At 45.8% G+C, this 26,070-nt stretch overlaps 10 protein-coding genes across 10 annotated transcripts; 5 read left to right on the forward strand and 5 right to left on the reverse strand.

Annotated features, from left to right (window-relative positions):
- Window positions 1-596: 596 nt before the first annotated feature.
- On the forward strand, window positions 597-2,521 carry N7469_003562 (3-hydroxyacyl-CoA dehydrogenase family protein; the record flags this gene model as incomplete). Its single annotated transcript, XM_056642482.1, has 2 exons — window positions 597-1,261; window positions 1,324-2,521. 2 exons carry the CDS (start codon window positions 597-599, stop codon window positions 2,519-2,521), a joined length of 1,863 nt encoding a protein of 620 aa, XP_056501894.1.
- A 1,088-nt stretch (window positions 2,522-3,609) lies between these two features.
- On the forward strand, window positions 3,610-5,004 carry N7469_003563 (uncharacterized protein; the record flags this gene model as incomplete). The annotated part of the gene is made up of 2 exons (XM_056642483.1): window positions 3,610-4,004; window positions 4,140-5,004. 2 exons carry the CDS (start codon window positions 3,610-3,612, stop codon window positions 5,002-5,004), a joined length of 1,260 nt encoding a protein of 419 aa, XP_056501895.1.
- A 595-nt stretch (window positions 5,005-5,599) lies between these two features.
- On the reverse strand, window positions 5,600-7,599 carry rfeD (uncharacterized protein; the record flags this gene model as incomplete). Its single annotated transcript, XM_056642484.1, has 4 exons — window positions 5,600-6,283; window positions 6,339-6,755; window positions 6,838-7,239; window positions 7,486-7,599. The coding sequence occupies 4 exons, from the start codon at window positions 7,597-7,599 to the stop codon at window positions 5,600-5,602; spliced, it is 1,617 nt and encodes a 538-aa protein (XP_056501896.1).
- Window positions 7,600-9,742: 2,143 nt separating this feature from the next.
- Window positions 9,743-10,846, reverse strand: N7469_003565 (type 1 glutamine amidotransferase; the record flags this gene model as incomplete). The annotated part of the gene is made up of 1 exon (XM_056642485.1): window positions 9,743-10,846. One exon carries the CDS (start codon window positions 10,844-10,846, stop codon window positions 9,743-9,745), a length of 1,104 nt encoding a protein of 367 aa, XP_056501897.1.
- Window positions 10,847-12,285: 1,439 nt separating this feature from the next.
- On the forward strand, window positions 12,286-13,457 carry N7469_003566 (Taurine catabolism dioxygenase TauD/TfdA; the record flags this gene model as incomplete). Its single annotated transcript, XM_056642486.1, has 4 exons — window positions 12,286-12,582; window positions 12,657-12,922; window positions 13,007-13,267; window positions 13,346-13,457. 4 exons carry the CDS (start codon window positions 12,286-12,288, stop codon window positions 13,455-13,457), a joined length of 936 nt encoding a protein of 311 aa, XP_056501898.1.
- Window positions 13,458-13,473: 16 nt separating this feature from the next.
- Window positions 13,474-13,710, forward strand: N7469_003567 (uncharacterized protein; the record flags this gene model as incomplete). Its single annotated transcript, XM_056642487.1, has 1 exon — window positions 13,474-13,710. One exon carries the CDS (start codon window positions 13,474-13,476, stop codon window positions 13,708-13,710), a length of 237 nt encoding a protein of 78 aa, XP_056501899.1.
- Window positions 13,711-15,546: 1,836 nt separating this feature from the next.
- Window positions 15,547-18,417, reverse strand: N7469_003568 (anaphase promoting complex subunit 2; the record flags this gene model as incomplete). The annotated part of the gene is made up of 2 exons (XM_056642488.1): window positions 15,547-17,841; window positions 17,899-18,417. 2 exons carry the CDS (start codon window positions 18,415-18,417, stop codon window positions 15,547-15,549), a joined length of 2,814 nt encoding a protein of 937 aa, XP_056501900.1.
- A 561-nt stretch (window positions 18,418-18,978) lies between these two features.
- On the reverse strand, window positions 18,979-19,497 carry N7469_003569 (V-type ATPase assembly factor PKR1; the record flags this gene model as incomplete). The annotated part of the gene is made up of 1 exon (XM_056642489.1): window positions 18,979-19,497. One exon carries the CDS (start codon window positions 19,495-19,497, stop codon window positions 18,979-18,981), a length of 519 nt encoding a protein of 172 aa, XP_056501901.1.
- A 1,250-nt stretch (window positions 19,498-20,747) lies between these two features.
- On the forward strand, window positions 20,748-22,640 carry N7469_003570 (sugar porter family MFS transporter; the record flags this gene model as incomplete). The annotated part of the gene is made up of 5 exons (XM_056642490.1): window positions 20,748-20,914; window positions 20,988-21,328; window positions 21,401-21,873; window positions 21,930-22,352; window positions 22,410-22,640. 5 exons carry the CDS (start codon window positions 20,748-20,750, stop codon window positions 22,638-22,640), a joined length of 1,635 nt encoding a protein of 544 aa, XP_056501902.1.
- A 273-nt stretch (window positions 22,641-22,913) lies between these two features.
- Window positions 22,914-25,378, reverse strand: N7469_003571 (uncharacterized protein; the record flags this gene model as incomplete). Its single annotated transcript, XM_056642491.1, has 3 exons — window positions 22,914-24,294; window positions 24,355-25,022; window positions 25,079-25,378. The coding sequence occupies 3 exons, from the start codon at window positions 25,376-25,378 to the stop codon at window positions 22,914-22,916; spliced, it is 2,349 nt and encodes a 782-aa protein (XP_056501903.1).
- Between the last annotated feature and the right edge of the window lie 692 nt (window positions 25,379-26,070).

Raw genomic sequence — 26,070 nt, forward strand, 5'->3', positions numbered from 1 at the left:
CAATCCATTTCCCCAATGTCTCCTCAATGAAGTCACTTTCGGAAATTGTCTTCCATTATTGCTTGTTACTTTTTAAAAGTAGAGCTTGACAGGAAAGCACCGGGACCACTTGACCGTGAGTTGATCCGTGGGCCATCCGAGGCTTCCCCGAGCCGATGACATCGGACTTTCTTTCCCGCGCCAAATATCGCCGTATCTATAGGCGAAGTGTTCCGACAGATATGGTTGGATTAGGAGTTGTGAAATCTTGGTTGGAAATCGGATGATCCGTGGTTAGCGTTCAGAGCTCTTGAATTCTAAAGATAAATCTTCGACCTAGTCAACGTGGCTAAGATTCATTGATATGATAGCAAATGCACCTATACTAATAACATATAGCACCTTAACGATTCTATGAAGTGAAACGTCAAGTACTTTAACATCAGACACCGTAAGGTCACGAAATTCATATCAATACACCTCGTAGACTTCAACTAGATAATATAATCACGCCAATATCCAGCGCCCCCCCTACGTCATGTATACATCTTCCCTGTCAGAGGAAAAACATCTTCCAGAATTCCATCCTGAACCTACGACTAATAGCAACGCTCTTCATGGCAGTAAAACCTCGCACCGATCGTCCCGTCGCCGTAGTCGGTGCCGGGGTATTGGGCCGACGCATAGGCTGCGTGTTCGTGGCAACAGGGTACAATGTTCACATCCACGATGTATCAACCAGCGTACTCGACTCCGCCCTATCCTACATCGACGCGCACAAAGAAGAATTCTCACTAATGCCCCGAATAAGCAAAGAGAAAAAAGAAATCAGCGGTCTTGACAAGGAGAACGGAGAAAAAAGCGAGACAGAAACCGCTATCACGAAAATTGATCTGGAATCTTACACACAAGCCCCATTCGGTACATGTAAGACTTTCACCAAGCTTGATGCTACTGTTCATGATGTTTGGCTTGCTATGGAGGTTGTTCCTGAGAAATTGGAGGTGAAGAGGGATGTTTTTGCGGATTTGGATGCTAAGACGCCGGCGGATTGTATTTTGGCGTCGAATAGCTCGTCTTTTAAATCTAGTTTGATGAGTTGCAGTGTTTCGTCGGAGCGGAGGAGTAAGGTTCTTAATGTGCATTTTACAATGCCGCCTTCTATTCGAACGGTAGAACTTATGACGAATGGTGAGACTGATCCGCACGTTGTCACTTATTTGGAGGATGTTTTAGGAGAATGTGGTTTGTTGCCTGTGACCGCTCGTCGAGAGTCAACTGGGTGAGTGGTAACCCGATAACCAGCGCAATGGATAATCCTTTTTCTAATCGTCTCTGAAATAGATTCGTCTTCAATCGTCTTTGGGCAGCCGTCAAACGGGAAATCCTCCAGATCCTCTCGGAAGGCGCCAGCGATCCTAGTGAGATTGATTTACTTTGGGAACACATGTTCAAAAATGGACCATTACCCTGCCAACTCATGGACCAAGTTGGTCTTGACACCGTCGCATTCATCGAAGATACATACGTGAAAGAACGGGGTTTGCATAGCTCTGGCACACTCGACTGGTTAAGAAAAGAATATATTGAAAAGGGTCCACTAGGACGAAAGACCGAAAAAGGTGGCATTTACCCACCACTCACAAGATCCGCAACAGCAAAAGAAACACCATGTGATCCACAATCCGCAGCCAAAGACATCTATATGTTAGATGTTGGACTTGGTTCGAACTCAAGAGACGTGTCTCAAGTCCATCATAATGGGAAAATCGTGCGTTTGAACCTTGCAACTCAGAAATTAACTCCGGTTATGGTTGGTCAGAATTTACCCGATGGAATCGATGTATCTCTCAAAGCACAGCGCATTTTCTGGACGAATATGGGTCGAAGTACCGCAGTCTGCGATGGATCCGTCTGGTCTGCGAATCTTGACGGTAGTGATGTCCGTTGTCTTGTACCACAAGGTAAAGTCCATACACCGAAGCAAATCGCAGCACTCGAGTCTAGACAGGAAGTCTATTTTGCCGATCGAGAGGGAACGAGCGTGCATCGATGCAAGTTTGATGGAAATAACCATGAGATTTTGGTGAAGCGTAATGTAGACAAAAGCATGGCACTTCTGGACCAGATGCGGCTATGGTGCGTTGGAGTTGCGATTGATACCGAGAAATCCTTGATGTATTGGACACAAAAGGGTCCTAGTAAAGGTGGTCGAGGTCAGGTTTCTCGCGCTGGTTTGGAGATTCCGGACGGGGAGATGCCAGATACGCGTTCGGATATTGAGATAATGTGGGATGATTTGCCGGAGCCGATTGATATTGAAATTGACAGTGAGACGCAGACTTTATATTGGACGGATCGTGGTGAGCATCCTTTGGGATGTGCGTTGTATCGCGCTTATGTGGGTGGGGAAAAGATTGATTTTCAAAAAGTGATTCTGGCGCGCCATTTTCATGAACCGATTGGGTTAAAGTTGGATAAAGTGAATGGAATTGTGTATGTTGCGGATCTAGGGGGGGGAGTTTATATTCGGTTTCGTTGAATGAGGGCTTGAAGGTTGAGTTGGTGCGCAATAATGGTTGTTATACGGGGATTACATTAGTTTGAGCAAAAGCAGCTTTATGTTCAATTTCAGCGTACCTTGCGCAGTGTATCATTTGTGAATAATTTGAAATTGATAGGTTCAAAAAAGTCAATCAGAGCGTTTCAGGCGTGCAGTATTCTGTGCAAGGCTGCGTGGCAGCATCCTATCACAGAGTAGAATGGGACAATCATCAGTCTCGTGGTGGCTTAGGGCTAGCATCGATCTGTATATTGACAGTGCCTAACAATTCCAGCGCTTACAATATCCAGCCACCGAATGCAACCACCTCGATTCAAAGAGTCAATCAGACTCACGGTCCCTGGATTATCATTCTATCGTCATCTCCTCTACTCTGCACTGGTGTTTGGTCCTCAAACTCCAGCACTGCATCATACTACATACCCCGCCACCAAATTAATCTCCAAATGCAGGTTCAACGCATTTCCATTACACTAAACCAATGATCCAATCCCCAGACAACGCTAAGATAATGCAGAATCACATCCTGCAGACTGCAGATTAAAACAGGGGTAGATCGACAGTTCCACCTCCGATTGTATTCGGATATTTGTCCAGGGTATCATCGCTTCCCCAACCCCATCCAACCTTTTCATATTCGCATACAGTAGTACACCGTACTGCAGTGAGAGGTAGTTCACTATGTAGTTACATCTAACTAGTCTCCTACTCCGTACTACGTAAAGTAGTCAAGCACGGAGTCAATCCATGATCAGCTCAAGCCACTTACTCAACCCCCACGCTACTGTAAATACAGCCCCTTCACCCCCTTCCCCCACCGACTCCACCAAAAGCAACCAAAAACCCCGTCGATCCATTCCAATTTCCTCGAAACGCGGCAGTCATACATTGCAGACTCCCATGTCCTTCCGAGTTGATCTCCTCGTCGCGTATATCTACAACTCGGCACCCAAACCGTCTCTAGGAGTACTATTCTCTTCCCTACATCTATACCCAACTCTCAATTAAACTCGCTCTCAATTGAACGTGCCTGCTAGTTGCTATTACTAGCTACTAGCTCCTACATCATGCGCCTAACAACTCTCCTCCCATTCCTCTCCCTCCCACTCACAATAACAGCAACACCAACTCCCCAACCAAAGCCCTCCCGATTATGGGCAACACATTACAACGGAAACGTCTACAGCCTCACTCTATCAAACACAAATCTATCCATAACCCATACCCAGAAAACATGCGGTAAAATGCCAAGTTGGTTAACCTATGACTCGGAATCACATATTGTTTACTGCTCCGATGAAGATGGGACTTCGGACCCGTCGACTCATGGTTCGTTGACGGCTTATCGACCCGGGAAAGATGGGAAATTACATGAATTGTCTTCTGTAAAGACGATTGGTGGTGGTGTTGATAGTGTTATTTATGGGGTTGGAAAGGAGAAGTTTATTGCTATTGCTCATTAGTATGTTTCTGCTTATGCCATCCATGCCAGTCTGTATCTTCATCAGACAATACTACTACTAGCACTACCACTTCTACTCTAGCAGTAGGGGTAGCAGTGGATTTATGAAAATAAGTTGCTAACGATTTCAAACAGTGAAGGATCAGCAGTATCAACATTCAAACTCCCATTGAAGCAAAACAGTCACGCAAACCAAGAATTCCACTTCAACATGACACACCCCGGCGCCGTCTCCCAACAAGACTCTCCACACCCACACTCAGTCTTCCTAGATCCAACAGGCTCATTCATCGTAAGCCCAGATCTAGGCGCAGATTTACTCAGAATATACAGCATCGATTCAACAGGTGATCTAACCTCCTGTCCACCCGTGAACGTAACATTCGGCAGTGGTCCACGACACGGTCTATTCTGGACAGACGGGACAGACGAACATTCCTCCTCTTCACCGTCCACAAATGACGCAAGTAAACCGACTCATCAGAGAGAAATGGCCGCAGTCGGTAAAACGATGATGTACCTCGTTAACGAAATCGGTGGTACGATGATGGTATTTGATGTTTCATATGCGAGATCAGGATGCTTGAATCTCGAACGTAAACAAACCATCATTCCGTACCCCAATAATCCACGAAAAATGCCTGAAGGCTCGACACCATCTGAGATTCGATTAATTGGTGATAAATTTTATGTTTCTGTTCGAAGTGATCAGGGTTTTGAACCTAATGATTCTATGGTTACGATTTCGCGGAATGCGAAGGATGGAAGGGTTAGTGTTGATGGGAAGAGTGAGGCTTGGGGAAAAGTTCCTAGAACTTATGCTGTTAATCGAGCGGGTGATCTTGTTGCGATTGGGAATCAGGCTTCTGCTAATGTTGCTATTGTGAAGAGGGATCGGGTTAGTGGTGAACTTGGGGAGAAGGTTGCTGTTTTACAGGTTGGAGAACCTGGGAAGGTTGGATCTGCGGAGGGCTTGAGTAGTGTCATTTGGGAAGAGTAGATTCAATCTACTCCACAAGTTGTTTTTCTGTCCTGTTCATGTCATGATTCCTGGGTTGATGTATGTGTGGTTTGTAAATTGAATGATATTGCGAAGATGATGAGACTGTGATTCGTTCGTTTCGTCATCCTCTTTCTATAAATCGATAATCAAGTAAACTCATTGCGGTACAAGTTGCATTCACATGAGGCATGAAATCAAGAAGCGCATAAGTCATGATCCAAAAGCATATACTCGAAAGAACCTAAACCACCCAGAATGCCACTGGGCCATACCAAAAAAGATAAAAGAAAAAGGAAAACCTTACCAAACCGAGGAACCGTGAACCAAAGATGAGAGAATAGAACAAGACCATCAAGACCAAAAAAGACCAGCTTTCTTTTTTCGTGAGTTTTGTTGTTCGGTAACCTGCCGAGATTATAGACTGCCGTATTGGCGTTGGTGAGAAATTGTACTGAGGACGCCTAGGCTGATCTTGCCAAATTGCACGTAACGGGTGCATATAGTCGAGAGAAGGAAAGATAAAAGCATAAAAGAACGTATATCAACGTGAGTCATAAAAATCCGTAAGGCCTCAGGAACGAGCCTGGTGGAATCATTTAAAGTCCAGTTGGAAAGCCTTCCACTTCCCACCTACTGTCCGACATCGCGGACATCCACGAGCACTTGGACTTGGATAACTTGTAGGACCGGGCGGCATATTGTTGATAGAGCCATTTCCTGGACTGCGGAATGAGGTAGGTGGGCTGGTGATGAACATGCCCACGCATTCACGACAAACACCACAGATGCACTCTGTACAGGCATAGCATTCATTCAACGCCCACGGGCGTTTACAATGAGCACAGTAAATCTGAATGTCCTTGCTACGGAACGATGCAGGAGTTGGATTCGAAAAGCGATGATGTTGGCGTTGGGAAACTGGCGGAATGAGATTCAAAACGGGGCTTGAATCGGAGTTGACGGAGTGTGCGACGCCTGATGTTGATGATGGGAAATTTTTACCAGATGCTGTGGACATGGAATCAAGCGATGACTCGATAGAAGGGAATGGCTCGAGGTCACTATCACGACCACGTTGGCCTTCAAATGGCGGTGGTGTGAGTGACTTGTGCAATGGTGAAGCAGCATACGAATGAGGCGGAAATTGTCGATGTGAGCCTAGTGGAGGAAGTCCCGATCCCGATTGGAAGGCTGGTGGTAGTGAAGACCGATTCTTGGATCCAGGTGCTGATGTCACATTGGCAAGCAGTGGAGCGATCGTAGGCGATCGACCAGCCTAAATGACATTAGAATATGAGAAAGTGCGAATTTGGAAAAGAAAAGAAACCTACCTCAGAGTATCGCTCATCATCAGCTTCCGTCGCAGAAGTTGCAGCTTCGATGAGATCCTCCCAGCGTTTACCCTGAGCCCACGCGGCTGTTTGCGGCTCAGCCGACAGAGCTTTCCGATCACCGATACTCGGTCGTCGAGGAAATTCCTTTGAACGTGGTCGATCATGCTTTGGTTTCCTAGCAGACTGTGAAATTGAGGATTTGCGCGACCGGGAAAGCTTATCACGACGCTGAATCGGAGGAAGAGTGGACGAGCGACCGGGTGGGGAATGGTTGAGAATAGACGGAAGAAGCTCCCGCGGACGAGGCGACGAGAAAGGCGGCAATGACTCTTGTTTGAAGTGATCGCGCAGCGATGGAAGTTCAATAGAGGAGCGCATCGGGCCTTGGTGGATTTCGGTATCGGAGTGGGTATCCTGGAGGGGAAAAGCGCGGGGTTAACAGTGTCCCGATAGAGGTAAGAGAGATTGCTTGGCAGAGCCAAGGGGGATCACTAACCATGTCAGTATCCCAGTCTGAAGCTAGGCGATGATGGTGTAATTGAGCGAGAGCCACTGCTGCAGTAGCCGCAGCTGGATGAGGTTCATCGAGAGCTCGAGGAGTGGCCGGGGAACTGGCGTCGGCAACGTAAATGTCTCTATCCGCCACATCTGCAGGTAGCCGGTCAGCGAGTGCCGCAGAAAAAAAAAAGGCAGAGATGATCACTAGAAAATACAAACCTTGAAACTGGCCATGTCGACGACGAGGTGGAGCAGGTTCTGGGGGAGATAGTTGAGCTCGTTGATCTGGCGGAGTGTTCACCATTAAAAGGAAGCTCTCCTCGGTAGCCGGGAGCTTCGGGATGTAGTGGTTCGGATGCGCACGTCGGATATGCTCCTGCATGGAACGATAGCGCTTTTCCTGTTGGTGGAGAAAAGATAAGAGAACATGGTCAGATTATATAGTTCTATTGCGATCGCAGTAGACCAGTGATATATCCAGAATGTGTGCAGTATAGCAGTGTATATTGGAAAATCCCCGGGCGCATGGCAGTGTTCAACTAGGTGGGGCTGCGCCCGGGATGGAATGGGGAGGGGCGAGCTGAGCTGGGTATAGCTGTGGAATGAAGATAGAGAGATATGGGAGGCGAAGAATAGGTATACTCACTCCGAGACATCGTTTGCGACAATTGGAACCATCGTTATTTTTCAAAGGACAGACTACTTCATTATTGGCATCGGTGACCGAAAAGGAGCTGGTCAGCGAGCTTCTGGGAGGCATGGTGCATGTAGTCTTTTTTTTAGTCCCGAGGGGAGGAGAAGGCGAGGTTAAGGCGAGGAGTGGAATGGAGGGAGATGGAAGAGAAAAGGTAAGAAGAGAAGAGAGGAGAGAGAGAGAATGAGACCAAGATCAAGAAATCGCAACAATCAGGAAGCACCAAACAGTCAAGAAGATTGGCAGTGACATGCATGCTCTGGTGGGGAGAGAAAAGGAAGAAGAAATGGAAAATGAGGACGAAGTACTACTTTGGCCCTTGACGAAGGCGGGCGGCTGGTATTGTAATTACCGTATTAGTATATCAGTGTACAGCAGTATAACTACAGTTTAGTATACTTCGTAGTAGTAGTAGTAGTAGGAGTGATAGAAGAAATATAATATTATATCTGTTAGAATGATATAGTGATCGATTACATAGTTGATGATTTGCACAGTGAGATTGTACATTGCTGTATCCGATGCATCGTGCAGAGAGCTCAGCTGAGCTAGATCCGGGCAACCGGATCCCACCGTAGTGAGGTAGTATACTACTACCTATACTATCGATGATATCTTATTTACTTATTATGTTGATTATATAGACTATGGCTCATTATTAGAATGTATATTAGCATGACAGAAGTACAACAGTGAATGCTGTACTGCAGAGAGATCTATCATATCGCTGATAGCGCTATCAGCGGCCCCTCCGAAGCTCTCCCCAGCTCGAAGCTTGAAGCTCAGGAGGGGATCTCCGGTGGCAACGTATTACAGTACCGTACGAGTTAGTAAGTCAGCAGTCAGCAGTCAGCTATTAGATATCTACATTATACACTCATGCTATGCTATGGTACTATGTATGGCTACTATTAAACATAGTAGAAGAGAGTATTGTTTACTCTAATATGAGTTAATATTCCTATTTTTATGATTTTGTAACTATCCACGGTACACTTGCTCCGTACACTTTGGTAATTTGAAGAGACTGAGGCAATCTCGGAGTGGCACCGCCGAGGCTTCCGCAATCGGCTTACTTTCTATTACAGAAATACAGTACTACAGCACTGCCCAAAGGTTCCATTCTATTACTACTATCGATACACGGCTCATGCTATATATGATACACTATCACAACTACATCTTTATTACTATATCTCCTCTCTTACTCTGAAATGTATGAACAATGCTCTCTTCTCTCTCACATGGCAATACTAAAGCAGCCTGATTGGCCGTCACTTTAGTGGGCCTCTACAGTACAGTAATTCTCGCGAATATCTGCACTACCATTGGTTCGTCTTCATGCGGCAAGGGCGCCATACCAAATGGGGTTGTCCGTGCAGGAGGGGAAAGTCTTGCATTTACATACATAGTACTGTATACAGTCAAGTATACAGTCAAGTATTCAGTATCCAGTATACAATATACATGAACAGAGAATGCATATCCTGTACATTGCAATCTAAATTGATTACTCTGTATGAATTGGTATCAAACATAGTCTACTGTAATAATAGAACATACTACACTCTCTGCACTCTCCACGCAACCCCAGTCAACCGAAAGTGGAGATGCTCCGCTCGTAAGTTACAAGTTACGTACGCACCGAGTGAAAACGGAAGAACGGGGTTTTAGTCTGATCCCGCCATTTTCCATCGTACAGTGTGTGTGTGTGTGTGTGTGTGTGTGTGTGTGTGTGTGTGTGTGTATGTGTGGAATACAGTATGTTGAGCAATTCCTATACTAGTACCCTGTACTCCATATCGCTTTGAATGGTAGTGCAATGTTCTGTAAATTGCATTGCATACCAAGGCTCCTTTTTCCCATCTAATCGACACCAGTCTTCTATATGCATGGAATCCCTCTGGTATGCTACACGCACGCTTTCCTCGCCACTACCGAGGGGTCAGCTTGTCAGTGTAATGTCTACCCTTGCGCGAGAAGCAAAAAAAAAAAAGAATGAGCAACCGAGTAAAAGCCTGAGAGAAAAGTCAAAAAGCATATTCTCGGAAAATCACCGAGTCAGTATATTGTCTATAAGTCGTAATCCACCACATCACTACATACTAGTGTCCATTATACCAACTCATACACCCCAAGCTTCCAAGGTAAAGTATATACAAGTGACAGTAAGGCCCAGTAGCAAGGTGCTTTCCTGCATGGATGCAAATCACTCCATCGGCGGTGTCAACATCCCATTCCAATTAACCCCAAAATCACCCGAAAAACCAGAAACAACTTGCTCCTGGTTTATCGGGTGAGTTACATCCCTCCCGGCAAAGAAAAGCACAACCGCCTCAGCCGCAACCTTCGAATCATCATCATCCTCCTCTTCCCCGCCAGAGACAACAGACTTCTCAATATCACGAACATACTCCTCAACCAAAGAAGTCTCCCATCCACCCCTCCGTCCAAACTCCCTACACAACTCCGCATTCAACCAAGCATCAAATTCAAAGTGACCCTGGAACGTCAAAATTCGACCAGGTAAATAAAGACCCTGAATATCACAAGCAGAACTAGATCCAATATTCATCCATGGTGATGGAAGTGAAATTTCTCCCGGTTCTTGCCGTGCCTGTGTCTGTGTCTGTTCAGAATCAAGTTTCGGGACAACAATATCACCGTGAATAAGCTGGATACGAAATGGATCTGCCCGTGCAAGTGGAGGGAAATATTTCTTGAATTCTTCTTTCAAGGTTATGGGTTGAATACCCATTTCATACCCTGTCGGCGAATGTTGGACATGGAATGTAGTCGTAGATGTGGTCATAGATGCGGATGCAGATTCAGGTGAAATAAAACCTAATCCAACATCGGGTTTAGAAAGAAGAGCCTGAGCTATAATCTGATGACCGAAACAAGATCCAAAAATCTTAATTAAAGGAAATTGCCCATGACAAAGCCGAATGAAAGAAATAAGTTCATGAATCCAGGGAAGATCATCATAAGCCGAGAATCCAGACCCCGTAATTAAAATCGCATCAATGGGTCGAAAGGAAGCCGGAATTCCGGCATTTTCAAGTTCTGATATCGGCGGAGAAGATGCTGTACGGAGAATTTCTCGAGGCGGAAGCGTCCCGCCTACAGCGTCAAAGGATGATGTGTGTATTTTGAGTGGGGTTGATAAAGGGTCGGATTTATTGAGTCGTGATGTTGCGTTTTGAAGGAGTGTTTTGAATTGTGAGCTGAAGAGGCCTCGTTTTGCGTAGACGGATAGACAGGGGATTTCTGCGTCTAGGATTGCAACGTGGATGGTTTGCGGGGTGGTCATGCCGCAGGCTGCTAATAGCAGTAGGAGTATTTTTGATAATATTGGAAAGAGTGTGACTGTATATTGTAGGGAGAGGTTGGAGATTGATTTAGGGTGAAGGGGATAAAACTTAGTTGAATTTGATGCGATAGTATGGAATATTCGGATCGAAATGCCTGATCTGGGGGTTTTTTGTGAGTAATCTGGTGGAGAGAATTCACCCGATGAGGAAGTTGAATCCTCGTCGGTCCGATCAGCATTTACAGTACTACTGTCTACTAGTATATACAAGTACATAAGTTGGACTCCTAGCTATAAAACTGTAATGGAATGGCTATTTTGTCCGAAGCCTAGAAGTTGAGCATAATTCTGTTTTAGAGAATAATGATTGGCGCAGACTTTGACCTCGGCTTCTATCAATGTATGCCCTGGCGAGGATAACGCGTTCTGTATAGGCAATGACTGGCCTATCTTGGTGACTGTTTAATGATAATGGAAGTCGAGGTGATTCTCAATGAGTAAACTCGTATATGATTGACTCATATGAATTCCTAGACCACCTCGGCTATTGAGTGTACCGGGATATTTCAATTTGGTAACTTGAAGGTATAGTAGTCCCGAGTCCAAGTGCCTGCACTCGGACTCGGACTTAGGTAGGATAGAAGACCAACCTCAGTGCCAAACTTAACTTAATCTTAAAATCGAGTGCTGATTATCGGCCGAGTAGCTCTTTAAATATGCTAATCAGCTTCAAAGCTGATCCTGATTCAATTTTGGAACCTTGGAACTATGTACCTGGATAGCTCGAGCCGATGACCCGAACAGTCCATGCACTTGTATACTTCCGCCCTCAATGTCTACATAGTTAATACATTATTATACTATAATTCTTTCAACACCACAACTCGTAGTTACTCATTCCTAGCAATTGCATTTAATTATAAAAACAATCTAGCCAAATAAAAATTGAATCTTTTAATTCAACCACTTTTTCACATCCCATTGACGACTATTATACAATTCCGATCGGCCATCACAACATCAACCCCCGCCAATTGCGCCATCTTCCTCTTCCAATCAGCCAACACCACCACATTCTCCAATCCCCAATATTTGACCCAATCCTCGAATTTAGCGTTACCCTGGTTTATTCTCGTGTTCTGTACTATGTATGCACTGTAGTACACAAAGGATCCGCAAAATATACAGTAGTAGAATATTCCCGTCCTATCACATTATGCCCCGCCGAATTCGCACGCCATACTGTCCACTCGATTCCTCAGCGACATAACGACATCGTAAATCTCGGCCGGGAAAAGAATGACGAGAGTATAAGAGGAGCGAACAGCCTTTTGATACTTTTATTTTCTTTCTCAGTACATTCAAACTCTTCTTTCCTTTTTTCTTAAGCTAGCACCGCAGTACCCCAGTGTACTATACTATAGTGTACTGTATACACCATGGCCCCAGCACTCACGGACGCCCTACCAACTGCACCCCACAAATTGGATGCCCCGCTGGACATTTTTCCCGATGGTTTGAGGACGACTGGTCAACATGCTCCTCTCTACGAGCACATTCAGCCATTCGACCGCTTCCCTCGTGAAATTACCGGTCCAACTGTCTGGAAGGCCGAGGACTATCGCGAGAACCCGGAGAAATGGACTCACAGGTTCACCCCGGAACAGATCGATGAGCTCAGCACCGCGGCTGATGCATTCCTGGCTTCAAAGACTCCCCTCACTGGTATCTCTAAGGTAAGAATAATCTAATCATTCAAAATCATTGGACCGGTATATACGTGCCAGACACACAATTAACAATTAATCAGAGCAACTTCCGTCTCCCAAATCTAGCCGACTATCTCGAAAGCCTCCGACTGGATATCATCGATGGAAAAGGCTTCATTCTCTTCAAGGGCTTCCCCGTTGAGAAATGGGGAAACCATAAATCCGCCGTCGCATACATGGGTCTGGGTACTTACCTGGGATACTTCGTCAGTCAAAATAGTCGCGGTCACGTCCTAGGTCATGTAAAAGATCTAGGCGAAGACTCAACTCAAATCGACAAAGTCCGCATCTACCGCACAAACGCTCGGTAAGCTCACACCAGCACAGTCCATACTTTGCAAATTTCATCAGGTAATCAATGGAAAACAAACTGACCCCGGTTCTACTACAGCCAATTCTTCCACGCCGATGACTCTGATATTGTCGGATTACTCTGTATCGCCCGAGCCCTTGAAGGCGGGGAATCGGATATCGTCTCATCTCACCACGTCTACAACACTCTCGCAGTAGAACGACCCGATGTCCTCAAAACTCTAACCGAACCAATTTGGTACTTCGACCGTAAAGGCGAAACAAGTCAGGGTCAAGAAGAATATATCCGTACAAGCGTTATCTACCTTGAACGAGGCGAGAATGGCCGTGTCTACACTAAGTAAGCTCATCTCATCCACCTTACTTTCATCCCCTGTACTAGAGGTCAACCCGCAATACTAATTACTACTGTATCCAGATGGGACCCATACTACGTCCGCTCTTTGACCCGATTCTCCGACGCAGGAATAATCCCCCCCACTTTCAAACGAACAACAAGAAGCTCTGAAAATCCTCGAAGAAACCTGTAACCGATTATCCCTGCACATGATCCTTGAAGTAGGAGATATTCAATTCCTGGCCAATTCGCATATTCTTCATGCGCGTACTGCTTATGTTGATCATGCTCCGCCTACACCGCGTCGACACCTTATGCGTCTTTGGTTGGCGACACCTGAACATGAGGGAGGTTGGAAATTGCCGTTTTGGGATAGTAATGAGAAGAAACGGGGTGGTATTCAGGTTGATGATCAAGCGCCTGTTGCGCCTTTGGATGCGGAGTAAAATGTTTCAGTGTTGTTTGATGATTTATGATGATTGTGTAGATATAGTTTCTAAATGATACCTTTTTCTTTTTTTGATACCTGTATTTTTAATTTCCATGATTGACATCCAGAGAGTTCTCGATTAGTAGCATGGATTTGTATAGGGCTACTGCTGCTACTACGTACCTATTCATGTTCAGACTGACTCACCAGGACAACAACCTTAGAGTCCGAACAATCTACTAGGACTATGCTTGCGTTCCCATTGGCATAGATCCCCGGGGCACAATGACTAGTCCTATAGCCATTGGCTCAATGAAATAATAGATACTGCTAACCGTAGTACTATGAGTGTGCCTCTTTGACAAACATGATAATCAGCTGGTATCAACCATGACATAAATTTATCTCGGAAACTCAAAAGCAATGCCAAGTCGTTCCAAGGCTGGCGGCTGACGGCGGCCGACAAGTGGATCTTTACAATATTAGGGCAAGCACTGAATGGACGTTGCTCTACATAAGATTCCCATTCTGTTATCATCAGTCTTCATCTAATAGGTTGGTTGAATCAGAATATGAGGAATGTAAGTTTGATTTCAAAGCAGAATCAGAACTCCTCTACTTTACTGTAGACGAGGAGAAAAGTTATAAATACCGAAATGCAATTACTAGACCATCCGATTCAGTATCTCAATATTGAAAGTGTTATAATCATCCTTCCATCTTTTCATGATAGAGGTAAATTTTTACCAAATTCGAACAAATCTTATACTCCAAGAATCCTAACTGATCATCCAAACAAACAGCAAAATGTCCCACACGGACAAAATCCAAATCATAACAATCAGTCTAAGCAACCATCTCACCGGTAACCCCCTCGAATCCGTCATAAAAAAAGACTGGTCTAAACGACCCGATCAAGAGGGGCGATTCAACAACATTGCCTTTGATTTCGACATGAACAATGAACCAATCGCTATGGAGAATCTAAAACAAGAACTCCATCAACGAGATTGGGATGGTGTTCTAATTGGATGGTGTATTCGCGGAAAGGTTCAATATTCAATCCTTTTCGAGAATATCATTCATCTCTGTAGAGATCTCCCTGAAAAAACGAAAATCATGTTTTGTACGGGACCGGATGATCTTGTTGAAAGTACTTTGAGGAATTTCCCCCAGTTCTTGATATGAGGTTTATTTTTCATGGGAGTTATCTTTTGAAATACGATGTCTTTACTCATGAAGTATAAGTTAAGAAATACAATTTCGGAATAGTCAATTGAATGCTTGGAATTCTCCTCTCCTCTATAGACTAAAAAGAAACATCACCCAAGCATCTTCGGTATTAATCTTCACACCCAGGTCATTAAAACTAGCAAAAAATTGACCGACGCAGGGGTCGAACCTGCAATCTCTTGATTCGTAGTCAAGCGCCTTGCCATTGGGCCAGCCGGCCTGTGATATTATGAAAATGTTGAAAATTTTGCCTTTTGAGTGGAGATGAGTGGTAGTGGGGTATCAATCGGGATATCCACCAATGGAGTTGCGGATACACCAAGTACATTAGTGCCGAGGTTAGATTATATTCGGTTTATACGGATTGAAACATGATCAGATATTGTTATTCTGTTGATTTTATTCTCTTTGTTGAGAGTAGGTCTGTAGATACGAAATCATGTTATGCTAGAACGAGTCGGACGTGCATCATGGCTAGCACTGAGGTTGGAACCTATCTGTATGGCAAACTACAATTCAGGTCAGAAAGCACTTCATTAACAGGGTATAAAATCCACCCGCCAACGCCATGGCTAAAAGTAGGACACTCAGAAATACTAGCCACCACTTCAAAAATAAACTAATGTACAAGTTTATAACTCCCTCCACTAATAATCTCCAACTTCCCCTTAGTAACCATCCCAGCCAAAAATTCTCTCAACTCCTCATTACTAAACGGAAATCCACCCGGAACAACAATCTTCAACATCATCACGATTTTCTGCAAATTCATCGCGCCTTGATTCGTCAGCATACCGAGAATGAACTGCCAGTAAAGGTTCATTTTCTCCATCGCTGCCGCTTCGGCGGTTTCCTTTGCTGCGGCTGCGGCTGCGGCTTCAGCGGCTGCTGCTGCGTTACCTGCGTCACCGGCCATGCCGCCATCACCGGCGGTGTTGGCTGAGTCTTCGGCGGTTTCTTCATCTGTGGGTAGATACTCGAGGACGCGGAAGGTGTCGCGAGTTGTTTCGGTGAGAATTCGTCTGCCTACCCAGAACAGACAGGCGCTGCGGACGAGAACGCTGGTCATTTGGAGATCGGCGGAGAGGTCAACAACGGATTTTGAAACGGGCTCTTCTGTTTCTGTAGACCCTGAGTTGAAGGCATGGATGACAGTTGCTTGCCATGTTGTTACTTCGTCAGAGAAAGATCGATCGCCAAGTTCCAGCTCGACAGTGACTTGGCCGAGTCCATTGCGCCAAGTCAGCTTGCGAGATTGCTTGAGAGACTCGAATCCTTCTGCGTAACGGGTTTGGAGGGAGGAAATTTCTTCTGGGACATTGAATTCTTGATCTTGGATCTCTGGCCAGAAAAAGCGGGAGAGGATCTTTGCGTGTAGATCTGGATGATGAAGGCGTGGGGTCGGGCGTTTTGGATGAGGACGTGATGGTGGTTTAGAGAGACCTTGATCATGTCGGATTGACTGGTCGACCCGTCGCGAGTCGGAGATATCCCGCAACATGACTTGGCAGGCCTGTAAGGCTGCATCGCCGAACCGGATCTTTAATAACTCCAGAACCGAAATCTCTTGGTCAAAATTCTCACGCTTTTGGAGGAGGCGGCCGGCAAGAAGGGTTTGTAGTTCTTTCACGAATGTCTCCTTGGAATCGAAGAGGCTGATGAGGCTATCTATGACATCGGAACTCTTCGATTTTCGGTAGTCTGAAGCTGCATCAATCGGGTCTGGCATCCAATTCGCATCGTCCCAGTCCAATTCACTAGTGTTACTCTGTAGAGAAAGCTGGTGAGCCTTGGAGAGCTCTGTTGAAAGCTCGATCAAGGTATCATGGCTGGAAGGCAGACCAGAGGCATCGCCAGTTGGAAGCTCGGCCAGAAGACCACTAACGATCACCTTTACCGTGTCCTCACGGTCACGCAAGTATCTTCGAATAGGTCTAGCAATGCGGTCGAGTAGAACACCCTTTGGGTCCAGAAGGTGGAATGCACGGATGATTGAAATGTACAACTGCAAAATTTCAACGGTTGAGGCACCAGGGTGTAAAAGTCGCTGATTCAAAATCGTAATAAACGTTTGCGTGACATAAGCTCGAGCAGATGGATGCGTTGTGAAATGCTTCAAATCCTCGATAGCTCCCGTGCTAGCAGGCCACTCAACGATGACCTCAAAAAGTTCACTAGTCCGTAGTGCACCCAGACGAGAGACGGCAATTTCTTGCCATTTTTCCACGTCAGCAAAACTAACGTCCAATGTACCGGGAGGTTGATTACTCGGCTGGGTGTGAATAATATTCAGAACCTGAACAGCAAGACGAGCAAAGACATTCTCAACCCAGTGACGTAAATGCTGCAAAACTGATGTCGGTGTTTCCCATTCCCCTGTGTAGGCGGCGCGTATAAACTCAGTCATCATGATATTCATGACGCTGGCAAAGACCTTCTGAGCTTTATCGCCGCCTAGGCCGACGAGCTGTAAGCCATTGAGGAAAGCTAGCAGACGATCCCGAGCCATTGTCACGTCGTTATTTTCATGCTCTGTCATTATCCGAGCGCGAGTTTCGGCATTGGCTTGCTTCCAATCGCAATATGAGACCGAGTATTCGCGATCCATCTCCATCTCATCCTGATCCTCGTCATCCTCATCCGACTCTTCAATCAAAGTGTCAATACCAAGGATGATCAGAGCATCTCGCGCAAATTCCTGTGCCAGTAATGGCGAAATCTGTAGCCATGGTAAAGAATAAGAGACGACCGTATGAAAGCCCCGTTGAAGCTGGGTGAAAATGCGACCCTGATCCGAGGCAGAAACCAAGGGTAAGAGGTAGTGTCGAACAGGGGCCAAATAAATCCGGAAGGCTAGTTGAAGACAAGCAACGATGGTACGCAGCAATTCTTCCTTTTGCGAACCGCGAAGGACCTATAACCCAATCAATCAATAATCCCAAGTACTAAGCGCCTCTCATTCAAATCATACCTCGTATAGACCTTCTCGCAAATTCGTCAGAAAATGCCGTCGCATTTCCTCGCCATACCAACTGAACAAATCCCTCGAAGCAGTTCCGCCCTGTGAAGTGCCTGAATATTGTGTTGCTGCGGCCAAATAAGAGAGGGCGTCGGCGGTCTCTTTTGACGGAGGCGTGAGTCTATTCCATTCCTTCAGCGTTTCACTACCATCCGTACCCCGAGCTTCATAAATTGAATCAAATCCAAAATCTGGAATCGACAGAAAAGCTGTTGCTGCAGCCCATGCGTGATCCCATGTTTCTCGGTCTGAAGGTGTATCCGGCGTTTCCTGCGATAAAGCTGTATAAAAAGATCCCGTCTGAGAATCCTTCAACGTCGCAAAAGAGGTGGTCGATTGGAACGAAGCAAGAGCAGCTTGGTCATGATCAAAACTGGACGCTAGCGGCGGACGAGCTTCAAGAGAGGCGGGGGAGAAGACCGAGCCGAACACGCGTCGGCGGCTCGTATTGAGAGGGACGGTCGATAACATGGTACAATCACGATTTGAGCATATTGATAGATTGACACATCAGCGTGTTCGGAGGGAAGAAATGCGAGGGGGAGGTGTATTTCTTCAGGAAATCAAAAAAAGTAACAGGTGAAAGTTGCGAGTTGCTTTGTTTGTCGCCCGCGGGGTCACGTGGAGACAGCAACACAACTACGAAAGAATCCAAACAAATCCAAAGTCGGGGGGAGTAGAGAATAAATAATAGAAAATAAACGTCGGAGAATAATAAACAGGGAATAGAATTGCTTCCAGGGTATAGAAATGTAATAAACAGAATGGGGCTCTATATAAACATATCATCAATGCCACTCAGAGCGCGTAAGCTAAACATCGTCGGGGAGGATATCAACCAGAGCTCATGCTGTGCTGGAAGAACTCGAGTAAAGAACGTAGAGAGATGTGGAAAGACGCAAGATTACCAAAATGCAAGGCACGAGAAATCCAAGTACACAACAATACTCTTGTCCCACCCTCACTAAGCACGGACAATGTTGATAAATGGTACCACCATCTCCTCATCCGGCCGGGGGTTGTGAACTGAATTCACGCCTTGCCATCCACCTTCTCCCACTCACTATCAGTACTTCCATATCCAGAACTATCTCCACCAGAGCTAACGCGCTTTCGAGGGTCTAGGTCGACCGGCTGCAGTCTGCTCGTTGTCATACCGGTTTGCCCCGTCTTGCCCCGAGCGATCGACTCGGTTTCTGTCTCACTATCGGCATACGTGCCCCCGCCGAGGCCCTCATTATCGCCGGATTCCTTCTTCCTGTCACCGGTGTCTGCCTCTCCTTCTGCTGCAGTCTCTGCCTCGGCTTTCTCTTTCTCGGCGTTCTGGGCATCTTGCGCCGCGCGAACTTCCCGGGCAAACCAGTTGATGGAATACCACAGTCCAGCACTAATCAGCGAGAGCGCGACGAAGTGCAAACTAGACGTTGCCAAGAGTAGGCCGAATAACACCAGTTGAAGGGCGGCGAAGGTCACATTTGTCGCGACGAGGAGAACGGGAGTGGGGCCTGGAGTGAAGATACTCGACCATAGCTCCTCCATGAAGGAAGCCATGGTTGATTTATTTTTTTTGATATGCTGACGAGGGAAGGGTTTGGTTTGGTTGGTGGATGGTTTGTAGGAAGGGAAAGGAAGAGAAGTGACGTCGGTTCGGAAAGTGAAATCCGTGGTGGATTTCGGAGAATGGACTCCGAAGATGTGCAGGAAGAAGGAAGAGAAGACGCTGTTTGGTTTAAAAAAGATGAAGAGGAGAAAAAGAAGAGAAGATCCACTCGGCGGGGGTCGGGCAGGAGAATCTCCGAAGGCTCCCGTTTACCCCGTGGGGAGCATCACAAGACACAATTGTTTAGCATGGATATAGCATGGATAATGGTGATGGGATAAATGATATAGAGAATAGAGAGTGTACTAGTTTACTAGTAGTATACTCAAATATTAGACCATCGAATATGCTTAGCCTCCATCTTGGCTGCAGCCGGGTATTCAAATACCCTCATGCTGCTCGGAGTCAGCCCGAGTGGAGAAAGTTTGATTGACGAACGGATTGGGTGATAGTCTGGGGAAAGACGGGGTAGTTTGGAGTAGACAGGTCGATATCACTCAGGGTTCAAGTCAAGGTTGAAAGAAAAGAGAACAGAAAAAGGGTGTCCAAGTTGGTGAGAAAAGGAACTATATAAAAACCTGTTTATACACAAGCCCTAACTACGCCAATGACCTTCAACACAATTTACTAGCATCTTAACTATTCCATAGTTGCTGATAGAAAGCATTTCGCCGACTTTTACTTCTTCGACTGTTTCTCATACCGATCATCCCCTCCTCTTTGTCTTTTCGTCTCATCTTTGCCCCCCCACATCATCCCTAACACCAATGATATCCTCAAGATTACTCTAACCTCCCCCCCACGCCCAACTTTACTCGCAGATCCTCCCTTATAATTGCCTCATTCGTTCTTCTTGCGTCGATTGCCGTCATCCTCGCCGAGATCGTACCGCAACTAGCCTGCGTCTCCCCGCAAAGCACATCCCGGATTCAGCCCGGAGTCGGTCTTTGGCCCCAATACTAACATTATTCAATCAATCTTGGACCTGGAACGGAACAAACGGTGACTGAATGTATAAATATCTTCCGCGGCCTCCCCGTTGAGTCCGGACAGGTAACTAATTTCCGAATTAGTCCATTTCCGGCGATTATTTCCTCTATTATTGCCTCCTTGAACTCGCTCCTCAATTTCTTCCCCAGTCTGGGCATACCTCAATATCATCTCTTGGGTATATCATCACCGCTTCAAGTTACTATCGCAAATGGCGGACCAACCAGATCTTACAAAGGAGCTCACCCCTGAAGGCTTCGCTCATCATGCGGAGGACATCACGGCGGACCGGGAGCCCTACGGTCCACCTGGTCTGCGTGGCTTGGTGCAGAACCCTTTCGTCTTGATGTGTGCTGCATGCTCCACGCTCGGAGGACTGTATGTATTGACCAAAATGCATTCAACTGATTGCAAATCAACACTTCCGATGAAGGCCGCTAACCAAAACCAGGCTATTCGGATATGACCAAGGCGTGGTATCTATCATTCTGGTCATGGACCAATTCCTCGAGACCTTTCCTCGAATCGATAGTTCAAGTGGTGCATTTTGGAAAGGTTTGCTCACTGCTATGATTGAATTGGGTGCTTTACTGGGCGCATTGAACCAGGGTTGGATCGCTGACAAGATTTCCCGACGTTATTCAATCGTTGTGGCTGTCATTATCTTCACTATTGGTTCTATTCTACAAACTGCCGCTATCGACTATCCCATGTTGACTGTGGCGCGATTAATCGGTGGTGTGGGAATCGGTATGCTGTCAATGGTTGCGCCTCTTTACATCTCCGAAATCAGTAAGTCGCGCCTAACCTGCTGCAAGTGCCATCTTACTAGACCATAATCGAGACTAACTCTTTTGAACTTAGGTCCTCCTGAATGCAGGGGTACTCTCCTAGTCTTGGAAGAGTGGTGTATTGTGCTCGGCATCGTTATCGCTTACTGGATCACATATGGAACACGCTATATGGCAGGGGAATGGTCCTGGCGCTTGCCCTTCCTCTTGCAAATGGTTCCTGGGTTCATTCTCGTTGCCGGTGTAATCATCCTTCCATTTTCTCCTCGATGGCTCGCTTCCAAAGGACGTAATGAGGAGGCATTGAATAGCCTGGCCAAACTTCGCAATTTGCCAGCCTCGGATCGTCGTATCCGTCAGGAATATCTGGATATTCTATCCGAGGTCAAGTTCCATCAGCGTATGAATGCCGAAAAGCACCCGAAGCTACAGAGCGGCTCTAGCAAAGATTCTTTCTTGCTCGAACTGGCTTCATGGGCCGACTGCTTTAAAAAGGGATGTTGGCGTCGAACACATGTCGGTGTCATGCTGGCATTTTTCCAACAGGTATGTTTCTTTAGTGATCGGATATGTTGATACTTTGAATGCTGATGAAATATCAGTTCGTCGGAATCAATGCTCTTATCTACTACGCCCCAACCCTCTTCGGCACTTTCGGTTTCGACACCAATATGCAGCTCATCATGTCTGGTGTTCTCAATGTCTTGCAATTAGTCGGTGTGACAACTAGTATCTGGACAATGGATACTCTGGGTCGACGCAAGTTATTGATCATTGGCGCCGTGCTCATGGCAATCGCACACATTATCATTGCCGTGATGGTCGGAATCTATAGCGATAACTGGCCAGCCCACCAAACGCAAGGATGGGTTAGCGCCGCATTCCTGCTTTTTTACATGATTGCCTTCGGTGCATCATGGGGCCCTGTACCATGGGCAATGCCATCCGAGATTTTTCCCTCTTCCCTTCGTGCAAAGGGTGTCGCTCTATCTACTTGTTCAAACTGGCTGAACAATTTCATTATCGTAAGTACTTACTAACTTTCTACACATAGCCTCGGTCCTAACCGATCTCTTCTACAGGGCCTTATCACTCCGCCTCTCGTCCAAGACACAGGATATGGCGCATACGTTTTCTTCGCAGTTTTCTGTATTCTCGCTGGTATTTGGACATATTTCTTTGTTCCGGAAACGAAGGGCCGAACCCTCGAGCAAATGGATCATGTCTTTAAAGACAATTCGAATGAAGCTGAGCGTGCGATCCGGAGTGCTATTGAATCTGAGATTATTGGGACTGAGCGTGATGGTGTATGATTGTATTATTTCATAGCATTTATGTGTAACATAGTAGCGTCACGAATTATGAATTACAATTTGAGTACTATATTACCGGTAGAAATTCAGTATCTTTGTTTCTGGCCAACCTGTACTGGTACAAGTAGACTCGACGCAGTCATTTTTCTCGGTGAATGTCAAAAGACTAGTAGGCGCGATTCCAACCAAAAGCTCCATCATCGAAAAGGAGCTGTGCAGAAATGATTTTCTGTCTCTGTCGACTTGCATATAATCGTTATGTCCCATTTTTCCTCAAGCGAGACCTTGCAGAATGTCATCAAAGGTAGGCGATTCGGAGTCGGGAACATAGTCAGCCATATCAGTGCCATCTCCAAGCGTATCGATCCTGATACATGGCTTAACGGGCTCTGGTTCATTTGTGTACCACATCTCCGGGGAGACAGAGCCAACGTTTTCATGGCCATCGAAGCCAAAGTCGACCGTACCAGCAAACTGGTCATGAGACACATTTTCCTTACACCGAGATTGTTGATGGGCATCGTCAGTAGGTACTTCATAACCGGCCGAGTCGGACGTATGATTCGGAGTTATGAGATCGCATAATTTGGCGTACTTGGACCCCATTCGACGAACGCAGTCATTGCAGAGATTAAATGCTTTTCTTGCTGATTCATCCGTTTGGCCTAGATAGTATAACCATCGCAAAGCTTTCTCAGTCGCAGCGAGGATGACTTTCGGATTTACAGTCTCGGGTGAGTGTCGGGATTCATCGCTTGCTGGATGACCCTTGCTAGATCTCCGATGTAAATCTTCCGATGAATCTGCGTAGGTTATATTGATCAGGAAAATAGCCGTACTCTGAACCAAATAATGGAGAACACTCCACCATGTAACAGCCCGGTACCAGATTGTGTTAGGTTGTTCAGGAAATATCGAAATAATTGCCAGTGCAGACTCTAGACACGTCATTTCGATATCTCTTCTTGTTCGAGAGAGATGGCCCTGAAACCCTTCCTTGCTCTTCTTCCTCGTCAAACACGGTCTGTTGAGAATAATCCGAGCACTGTTATAATGCAAAGCCAAACAAATCCGATAAGTTTCATTGGTAGACAGTCCCGAGGCAAAATCCACTGTATCGAAATTCATGCAATCCGGGAGACCGGCACGCCAATCAAGCATGATATTATTGTAAAGATCAATTCGACTCTCAATCTCACCCCATCCAGCCTTCAGCGACTCTTTACTGTAGATTCTCGCGGACGCTGTATGTAAGATGAGAATGAGATCGATGACACAGAAGAAGTATAATTCGTCTGAGGCTTTCAGTGTCCCTATCAACTCCCGTTGGTATCCAAGTTGTTTATGATCTTGGTCTATTGTCCAGGTCATTGGTAGAGTCTTAGATGCTTGATCAAGGCCATCCTTTAGCGCATCATTGGTGAAGGGATGCATATCTTCTGAGGCAAGGGGTGGAGGTGCTGAGAAGGTACTTTCTCTTAAACAGGATGCACGGCCCGTCATGATAGAGAGGAGATTTTCTAAACTGAAGATTGACCAGAAGAGTCGATGTCGTGCCTCGAGTGCTTGTGCATTTAGATCGTTGTGAGTCGCTCGTAAATGTAGACCAAGTGACACTCCTGCGCGAGCGGCTGTACCGATCATTTTCCACGCTCTGAGTAAAACTTGTTAGTTCCTTACATAAAATTGTTTAGTGAATAATGAAGAAACCCACCTATTCACATGCATGGAAGCCAAAAGATAAAGTGCGGCAAGCGCTTCGATCTGAACTTGTTGCAAGTCCTCATGGTCCTGCACCACACATTCTGATATATTCAATATCTGCGCCCGCGAAAAGAATAAATGACCTGAATTCTGAGTATCTTGACCAGAAATTTGGCATAATTTGCTGCTGATTGCGAAGACCAAGTTTAGTATGGCCAGCCATTTCCTTCCAGGAAGACTCGATTGTCCCGAATAAAATGATATGAACTGGTGCGTAAACAAATCCAATCGAATGATGGGAAGTGATGGGTGGACACTCTCCCTGAAAATAGCAAATAGTTGCTCTGCTACTTCCCTCTGAGGTAGAGCGTAAACATTATCTACTTCACAAGCGGGATAAACGGGAGATTCGACATGATAATTCACTGATGATGTTGGGGGTGTTGGATGATTTTGGGAAGTTTGTTCGCCATTTTCAAGACCGGCTTGCATGTTTAGACTGCGCATCCAAGAGACTTCGGATTGATTGCCGAGATAGCCTGTTGCTCTACTGGCTCTGCTCCGATTGGGATCTTCGTCAAGGACCTCTGTAGCGTCCAGCGAAGCACCAGAAGATGAGGAAGCTGAGCCATGGCCGCTTAAAGTATTCTTTGATTCTGACACCCCGGGCGATGATTTCTGTAAGAATTGTTAATTGCTGTAAGTAGTCAAGAGAGAAAAAGATTGGGCCATACGACTGTTTGCCTAATCTTGTCCGCCAAAGGTGAATCAACTTCTTGTAGTATCTGTTGAAGTAGTCTCTCTAGATTCTCGGCTTTTTGAGTCATCCGCTCTAATTCGGCCTTTTCTCTCTTTCTCTTTGTTTCGGAATAGACGCATGGCACATTTGCTCTAGCACATTGAAGACAAACCGGCTTGGTGCCATCGCATTTGGCTTTACGAAATCGACATTCATCACATGCTCGACCAGTTCGACCAGGTTTTGTTACTGTGTGCTGATTTGGCAAACGCGAAATGGGGACACGACTGAGCATTGTCATCAAATGGAACAAACAAGGCAAATAGACAATGAACTTCGTTTGAGTACAACTATATGTAGACCGTAGATGATGCCCTGTATGATTCGTGATGTTATCCTATTAGTCGAGGGAAAAAGATTTCGTAATATCGATCTGAGCAGGGGATGGTGTCTTGCGTTATCTTCACGCTCATCTCAAATTCTAAGATATCTTCGAAAATTCGATCAGAATGTGTCAGGATTCGCCACTCTTCAGGATTTAATAACCACGAAGAAATGTCCACAATCAGGTACTGTACAATAGTGCTGGAACGACAGTTGTAACCGGTTTCCCCGCGTTCAGGATGTGATCATTTGACGTCATTTTGGTGCTTCTTGAGTCTTAAAGATGACTAAAATGACAAGTACCCGAAGGATTGCTGAAGTCTTTCAAGTGGCGATGATCGGTGGACCACGGTTGACGCTGATTTTCAACTTAATTGCTCCTAGCGCGCATTTAATTCTCGAAAACTATCTTCCTCTGGCTAATCACATTCAATTTGCTTAAATTCAAAACAAGCCTGTCGATTGCCGGATTGGCTACTTACTATAAAATACAAACGGTCATCTTACACTGGTTTAGTACAGAGGATAAATTTTCCGACGAGTTCGTTAAGGAACCCTTGAGTCAAAAGTACAATACAATTTTATCCCCGCTATGACCAACAT

The sequence above is a fragment of the Penicillium citrinum genome (genome assembly GCF_028827155.1).
Source record: "Penicillium citrinum strain IBT 23319 chromosome Unknown utg000003l:1.0-4596430.0:1.0-4598250.0, whole genome shotgun sequence".
NCBI lineage: Eukaryota > Fungi > Ascomycota > Eurotiomycetes > Eurotiales > Aspergillaceae > Penicillium > Penicillium citrinum.